This window comes from Megachile rotundata, chromosome 16 (genome assembly GCF_050947335.1).
Source record: "Megachile rotundata isolate GNS110a chromosome 16, iyMegRotu1, whole genome shotgun sequence".
NCBI lineage: Eukaryota > Metazoa > Arthropoda > Insecta > Hymenoptera > Megachilidae > Megachile > Megachile rotundata.
The window spans coordinates 13,869,582-13,878,061 of record NC_134998.1 but is presented as its reverse complement, the minus strand read 5'-3'; the positions used below and the strand labels follow the sequence as shown (position 1 = coordinate 13,878,061).

The 8,480-nt window shown below is 35.5% G+C and overlaps 1 protein-coding gene across 4 annotated transcripts; it reads left to right on the top strand.

The window, feature by feature from the left end:
- Positions 1-142: 142 nt before the first annotated feature.
- On the top strand, positions 143-8,413 carry LOC100882814 (uncharacterized). 4 transcript variants are annotated; one of them, XM_076541442.1, is made up of 25 exons: positions 143-368; positions 2,657-2,706; positions 2,804-2,984; positions 3,058-3,189; positions 3,267-3,423; positions 3,497-3,713; positions 3,793-4,013; positions 4,092-4,194; positions 4,290-4,417; positions 4,502-4,624; positions 4,698-4,865; positions 4,938-5,219; positions 5,293-5,397; positions 5,482-5,695; positions 5,778-5,961; positions 6,024-6,320; positions 6,403-6,485; positions 6,549-6,742; positions 6,831-6,989; positions 7,070-7,198; positions 7,317-7,447; positions 7,517-7,769; positions 7,848-7,944; positions 8,030-8,140; positions 8,222-8,413. In XM_076541442.1, exons 1-25 carry the CDS (start codon positions 343-345, stop codon positions 8,287-8,289), a joined length of 3,813 nt encoding a protein of 1,270 aa, XP_076397557.1. In that variant the 5' UTR covers positions 143-342; the 3' UTR covers positions 8,290-8,413. The 4 variants fall into 4 exon arrangements, with proteins under 4 accessions (XP_076397557.1, XP_076397560.1, XP_076397559.1 ...); XM_076541444.1 differs by lacking the exon at positions 143-368 and adding an exon at positions 883-901; XM_076541443.1 differs by lacking the exon at positions 143-368 and adding an exon at positions 1,886-2,214.
- Positions 8,414-8,480: the final 67 nt, after the last annotated feature.

Here is an 8,480-nt window from a genome sequence, read left to right as displayed (position 1 = left end):
AATGGTTGACGAACTGTTAAAGAGAAAAGACATAGAAGAGGTCGATAATACGGGAGAACGTAACAATAAAAGCAGGTATCGTGCAATAAGAGTACACGAAGTGTCTTCTGTTTATACACATGTACGACTATCCTTGTTGCAGGTGGTGGGAGGTCGCTATGCAGGATCGCAAAGACGACTGCTACCGCGAGTCACCGAAATGAATTGTAGTCGTTTCAGTCAAACCAACTGCTGCCTACGCTACGTTTCTGTTGCATACGATTACTTGCCGGAATTGTCAGTTTGACGCATCTTCTTTTTCATTTAAATTCCTCAATTTTTCTGCCTGTCTGCTTCTTCAACATGGAATCCATAAACAGAAAAGTTGGGTATGTCATTTTAAAAGATTCCTAAAATTATATATCGGTAAATTCTTCTAACATAAAAAGTTTTTGGTACAATTGTGACGTTGATTATATCACAATGTATGATAATGACGATTCAATATTTTAATTTATGATTGGACATTTTATTATGGAACGTTATAAATTGTGTTTCCAAAATTGGAAAAAGTGATGGCGCAGAGGATCAGCAAATCTCTATGTGTAGTCTTATCTTTCAGTTTTTTTTCTATTCATTTCTTTTTTTTTTTTTTAATTTTTTCTTTATCGTATTAACTTGCCGTATCGTGCCTTTCTCACGAGCTAAGTGACTTATTAACAATAATTTCGTCGATAAAGGAGAAAGTCGAAAAAGGCAATTGGTGATTGGTATTATTGCATAAACGATGTAACCGAAGTGAACGTCTCTTTTTTTACCCTAAAGTGAATTTACGATCCTTTCACGAACAGTGAAAGCTGAATCGTGCGCGCTAGCTAATGCTGTAACTAACAAGAAGACATGCCGGCCAGGAAATTGCAATGTAATTTAAAAAGAATGTTTAAATTTTTAAATTGTTTAAATTATTTCCTATATCTTAGATACTGTATCGAAATTTGTCATGGTCATATAAAAAGTTGGAAACGATGTTTAACTAGTGTACTTATCTACTGATAAAGGCTTGTGTACGATGGCACAGTCGTGTCAAGCGATTATTTCTTCGTACCGTTTAAGGAAAGGGGTAAAAATTTGAACTAACTAAAGAAAACCACCGTTGTAAGATGTAATCGTAATGACGCGAAGATGAAACGAGTCATTATTTTTTCATTGTAAGAAAAGAATACAAAGAAACGGATGCTTTTAACGAGTACAGCGAGGTAGATAATTCGTGTCATTATCAGAATAATTGGTGGGAAAGAGCAAGAAATTTGATCTGTCATTTTCAACGCGAAATTGCATGTTCGGACGTTCGTTAATGTCGTCGACGAGGTTCGCAATAAGATTGTTACAACCGAAAACTGTTGTCAGATATTATCAGATTATATGATTAACATTCGATGCTCTGTCGAGGAAACGAGTTTCCGTTTCTTAAAATACGAATAGTAATCTGTTTATTTTCAGCTTATCATTAAATAGAGAAAAAATTAATGAGCTGAAAAAATACTAATCTTCCCGATTGTAGAATGTCGTGATATCGCGGTGGCTTTACGTTGGAAATCAATACCGTTTAATAATATTGTGTCGTAATAATGAAATATTTGTTAGCGTTAAAAACAATTTGTTAATCGTATTCGAAAGATGAACAGTTCAGAAATCGTTTTAAAGCGATTTACATAATTTTTATTTCCTACGGTGTATTTGATACGAAAGTATACACGGCGAATTCGGACCGAACGAACACGTTACGTAAAAGATCTTTTATCGTAAATCACTTGGTAAAATGTCTATTTATCGTATAAATGGTAAAAGCTGATCGTTGAAAACAATTCAACTATCTCTGTCGTTTTTCGCAAGAATAGTAATTTACAGAAAGTCCTTACAGATAACGTAAATTGAAATAAATAGATTTAATTGGTTTATTTGAATACAAATTGTAGAGCTGTTTATAAATTCTAGCCGGCATATCACTATTCTGTTGCGAGCAATCATATACACATCAAATGCAATCACTGTACGTCGCATCTTAAATGATCGTAATTGCCGTTTATCATTGGTCGAGAATAAACGAAGTACGCTACTGATACCTCTCGCGCAAAACAGTCGGCAGCGATGATTATTTTTCTGGCAACGAGCCACGAGGGCCGCGCATTCGTCAAACGGCGCTCAAGCTAACCGTTGCTTTAAACCGTTCATCATGTAAGATTTGTAAATCGTTTTCCTAGTCTTCAACTGCGTAGATGTGTGATTTTCATGTATTATCGCCGCTTTCGTTGCTCGCATTCGTCATTGGATTCATTAAATGTTATAATACCGCAGCATTGCAGCAATATTATCTGTGAACATTTTCCGTGAACAGCAGGTGGCCGTGTATATCCAGAACGAATACAGAACTCTCTTTCTGATATATTATTTCGGTCAATTGTTATTATAAGTGTGAAACATTTTTGTTCGTTTACCGTTTACATATAGAAGCACGAATATCGAGGACAAATTATATCGGTTACGTTACGTTTCATTGTGTATTTTATGGTGTACAAGAGTAAATAATTAAAAACACGATTTACAGTTCGGATGGTGGAAATTTAAACACCGATCAAATGACTAAGTATATGAATTGACAGAATCATATCTGTTTCAGGGATTCAAAAAGTAGCGTAGAATTCGCAATTAATAATGTCTCTTACACCGGTACGTATTCTTAACAATTTATCGAATATCTCTTTTAAAATAACAATGGAAACATTGAAAAAAATAATCTTAAAATTGTACGTTTTCTCTTTTGCAGTTACGGAAGACGTTCCCCCCCGAACATCTCTCAACGTCTTCATCAGAGATTATGCAAAATTGCGAGGTACTAAAGCGATGTGTCATGAAGGAGGTTGCGGTGCTTGCATTGTATCTGTCGAAGTCAAGGGTAAAACAATGTCTGTGAATTCTTGCCTAGTGCCAGTTTTAATCTGTAACGGGTAAATACTTTGACTAAATATGTACTGTATATTGCTTCCGTGGCATGAAAAAACTGAGTTTCTTCGGTCATAGATGGTCGATTAAGACGATCGAAGGATTAGGCAACAGGAAAGATGGTTATCATACGTTACAAGCTGCATTAGCAGGAAAAAATGGTTCCCAGTGCGGTTATTGTTCTCCCGGTATGGTAATGAATATGTACAGGTATATTTTACAGATTTTTAATCGGGTATTTTCTTCGTTGCTTTAGTCCTGAGCCAAAATTAAAATACGTCTTTTAGCCTTTTACAGGGCAAACAGTTGACTATGAAAGAGATAGAAAATTCCTTTGGCGGTAACATATGCCGCTGCACGGGTTATCGACCGATTTTAGATACGTTTAAAGGGTTTGCTGTCGATGCCCCTAAAAATCTTGTTCAAGATATTCATGATATAGAAGTATGATCATTTCACAATTTCTACTATATACCTGTATACCTAATTTTTACTATAGGATAGTATTGTCCTGTAGGAAGTATTTAAAATTAAAACCTGCAAGAGGACAGGTTTGGCTTGCGAGAACGGTTGCAACGGTTGTCATCAGCTTATTTCTAACACCGAGGATAAAATAGATATGAAGTTAGAAGGTGTACAGTTTCATAAAGTTTTATCGGTCGATGATTTATTTGCAGTGTTTGAAAAAAATCCGAATGCAAGTTACATTCTATACGGTGGTAATACCGCACACGGTAATAACGATTCTTCGATTATACATCTACGAGCGAAGGAAGAATTCATTATTTATCTTTCGCATTGTTCATTTTGCAGGTGTTTATCGCACTCAGATAACCGATATAGCCATCGACATTAATGATATTCCCGATTTGCGACGAATAAGCAAAGAAAACGATTCGCTAACCATCGGCAGTAATTTGTCTCTTACCGTGGCAATGGAAACTTTTGAAAAATATTCCAAGGAACGAAATTTCGAATATTTGCAACATTTAGCTAAGCATATAGATTTAATCGCTAGTGTTCCAGTGAGAAATGTAAATAATTCTAACTTGATCCGTATAATGTATTCTATGTGACAAATATGGTATTGGGAAATTATTGGTTGATTGTAGATTGGATCTTTAGCTGGAAATTTGATGATAAAATATCAACACCATGAGTTTCCCTCGGATCTCTTTTTAATACTTGAAACTGCAGGCGCGCAACTACACATAGGTGAAATGATTTATTACATTGTAATTCGAAAGAAAATTACACGTTCTTTAGTACATACGTATTACACAATAATGAAATGATTTGCTTGTAAACAGTGGAGGCCGGAGGAAAAAAGACTATCGTTAATTTATTAGATTTTCTCGATATGGATATGAAACATAAAATTATATATAGCATTGTATTGCCAGCGCGTGGCAGTGAATATGAATACAGATCTTACAAGGTACGTTTTATCTTCGTAGGATTAAAAGTAATATTTAAATCTCGCGTATTTAGATTTTCATTGGTAGAATTTGTGAAACCGTAGATTATGCCACGTGCTCAGAATGCTCACGCTCACGTGAACGGTGGATTCCTCTTTAAATTGGACGGAGCTGGAAGAGTCGTGGAAAAACCAAATATAATATTTGGCGGAATAAATGAACATTTTGTAAGTAAAATAGTCGTCGACAAATGCGAACTAACAAATTATGTGTAGAGTAAAATGGGATTGATTGTTTAAGCTTCACGCTTCGAAAACGGAAGAATACTTAATTGGTAAATCTATCTTCGACAAAGATACAATTAAAAAAGCCATTGAAATATTGGATAACGAACTTAATCCCGATCATGTATTACCCGATTATTCTCCACAATTTAGAAAATTACTTGCCGTAGGACTTTTCTTCAAGGTATGAGCTAGAAAAAAACAAACTATGGCGATTAGAATTAATTAGTGTTATATTAGTGTACCTTGATTTCAGTTTATCCTGAGCATTAAACCAGAAAAGATTGATCCAAGGATACGCAGCGGTGGATCGCTGTTAGAACGTGAATTATCCTCGGCAAAGCAGGATTACGATACCGATAAGAATATATGGCCTCTGAATCAACCCCTTCCGAAAATGGAGGCAATATATCAAACATCGGGCGAAGCACAATACGCGAATGATATTCCGCCTTTAGCGAACGAAGTATTTTGCGCGTTTGTTCATACGACCGTACCTAATGGCAAAATAAAATCCATCGATGCTTCCGAAGCACTGGTACGTAATCGGAACATTTTTTTTAAAATCACTTAATAACCTGATCTGAATATCTCTTAACGTTTCGTCTCAGAAAATTAAAGGAGTCATAGCGTTCTATTCTGCGAAAGATATTCCTGGAAAAAACGTGTTTATTTCGGCAGCTAGTCAACAGATGATGCTGCCTAACGACGAAGTAGTAAGTTTAGTTTCGTACGACTGTTGCACAGCAGAAATTAGAGTGTCCAAGACTTGTACCAGATTTATTCGTTTCATTTATTAGCTGTTCGCAGAGGAAAAAATTGAATTTGCTGGACAACCTGTTGGAATAATTGTTGCGACAACGCATTCAATTGCGAATGACGCGGCACAAAAGGTGCGTGTCTCTTATGTTGACGTTCAAACGGAAAAAGCAATATTGAAAATAGAAGACGCTATAGCTTCTAATGACAGATCTAGAATGCTTCAAACAATCAATATAGATGCAAAAACGAAAGGTGTGTCCATCTTGGTCATTTTTTTCAGTATCTCTTCTACGACCGTTCAGTATCTAGTTAATATCAATGTTATATTATCTAGGAACGGATACGAAGCATGTAATAAAAGGAGTGTTTCGATGTGGAAGTCAGTATCATTATACCATGGAAACCCAAAGTTGCGTTTGTATTCCGACTGAAGGCGGGATGGATGTTATCCCAGCAACGCAATTTGTGGATCTCTGTCAAACTTCCATAGCCGAATGTCTTGGCGTTAAGAATAACAGGTACCTCGAACGTGATAAAAAATCAATTATGTTATCGCCTTAATCGCTATGTATTGTTGCAGTTTAAATATAAATGTAAGAAGATTAGGCGGTGCATATGGTTCTAAGATATCGCGCGCGACACAAATTGCTTGTGCTTGTGCATTAGCTTGTTATAAACTGAATCGACCAACACGGCTCGTTATGTCGATAGAGAGTAATATGATAGCGATCGGTAAGAGGTACGATACTCGTCAGGAGTATGAGGTTGGTGTAGACGATAATGGACGTATACAATATTTGAAATCGAAACATTGGGGCAACAGTGGATGCAATTTTAATGAAATGCATGGTCCCGTTGTCATACACCACATCGGAAGGTTAGTATACGTCGCTACAATTATTTATACAATTTTAACGATTCTTTTAAATAATTTTTCATTCATACACGAACATTTACAGTTGTTACGATACTACTACTTGGTCTTTTCAAGCTTTCGAGGCAAGAACTGATTTACCTTCAAACACTTATTGTCGAGCACCAGGTATTTTTCAATCAATTATATCGTTAAAAAAATGAAACGTCACTTTTTTTTTTTTTTACTCAGGTTCCACAGAGGCTATTGGCATGGTGGAGAACATAATGGAGAACATAGCAAAGATACTGCGGAAAGATTCGTTAGAAATTAAATTATTAAACATGAACGAAGACCACAAAAAAATGTTGCAGCCGATGATAGACGAACTATCCAATAACGCGGACTATGAAATGCGAAAGAGAGCCGTGGAAACCTTTAATAATGTAGGAAGTGTTATATTTTCGATATAAAATAAGATCTTGATCGTGCAAACGATGAATGCAACGCAACTTTTTTTTATAACTTTTATAGGAAAATCGATGGAAGAAAAAAGGAATAGCATTAGTACCGATGATGTATCCAATGGGTTTTTGGGGCCAATTTCATGCACTCGTTTCAATCTATGCCCGAGATGGTACAGTTTCTGTCACTCACGGTGGAATTGAATCCGGTCAAGGGATTAACACAAAGGTATAACTAAAAACCGTAGATAAACGTATGGCAATGAATTATTTCTCTTTTTACGTTACTTCTTTATTTATTAATTATAGGTTGCACAAGTAGCTGCACATACTTTAGGTATAGATTTATCACTGGTTACTGTCAAGCCGACTAACAATTTGACGGCTCCAAATAATTTCGTCACTGGTGGAAGTCTTACCAGCGAAGTGTGCTCATACGTAAGATTTATTCGTCGTTACATTCGTCGTTACATTCGTCGTTACATTCGTCGTTAGATGATAACAAAACTTATTATATATATTTATGAGTGTCGATAAAACCATACATCGATTTCAGGCAACAATGGCAGCTTGCAAGGAATTAGTAAAAAGACTAGAACCAATTAAACAAGAACTTAAAAATCCATCGTGGCAGGAGTTAGTGATGACAGCATACACGAAGGACGTTGATCTGTGCGCGCGTTACATGTACGTTTTTCCATCGTTTAATAATTAGTTATTAGCAAGAGGTATTAATAAGATGTTACCGTTTCTCAGGTATACTACGAAAGATGACATCAAACCGTATCCAGTGTATGGAGTTACTATAGCTGAAGTTGAAATTGATGTATTAACCGGACAACATATTTTACGTAGAGTAGATTTAATGGAAGATTGTGGAAGAAGTATGAATCCGGAATTAGATTTAGGTCAAGTAGAAGGTGCCTTTGTGATGGGAATCGGATATTGGACATCCGAGGATTTGATTTATGATCCAAAATCTGGTCAATTGACGAATTACAGAACTTGGGTTTGTATTTGGATTAGTTTAGTTATAATATATGTATGTACACATTAAGGAATGATTTTTATGACTATTCTTTTGTAGAATTATAAACCACCCGGAGCGAAAGATATTCCTGTTGATTTCCGTGTTTACTTCCGTCGAAACGCTCCTAATCCACTGAGTATTCTTCGTTCAAAAGGTAGAATGTTTCGTAAAACTATCGAAAAATAACTGCTTGTCGGTGTTTACTGTGTATGTATATGATTGTCTGTTAAATATTATAGCCACTGGTGAACCGCCATTGTGTATGAGTTATGTAATTCCTATCGCAATACGCAACGCACTGGATTCAGCACGAAAAGATGCTCAAGATAGTGCACTGTGGTATCCGCTTGGTGAGTTGAAAAGAAAAAAAAAAAATACGTGAAGATATAACAGTAGAATTTTTCATTTATCGTCCACTTTTTACTTTACAGATGGTCCAGTTACAACAGAAAGGATTTTGTTAACCAGTTTAACTTCCAAAGAACAAATGGTACTTTAAAGGCGAAATTAATTTTTAAAAATAAAACACTTCTGTTATTGCATGTTCATTTTGAACCTATAACTTGTTGCCACTTCGATGTTTCTACATATTAATAAAACCAAGAGTTATTTTGTCAACATTATATATTATTTAATTACATTTTATTTACAAACTATTCTCTGTCGATCAAAAATTAATATTAATAATAA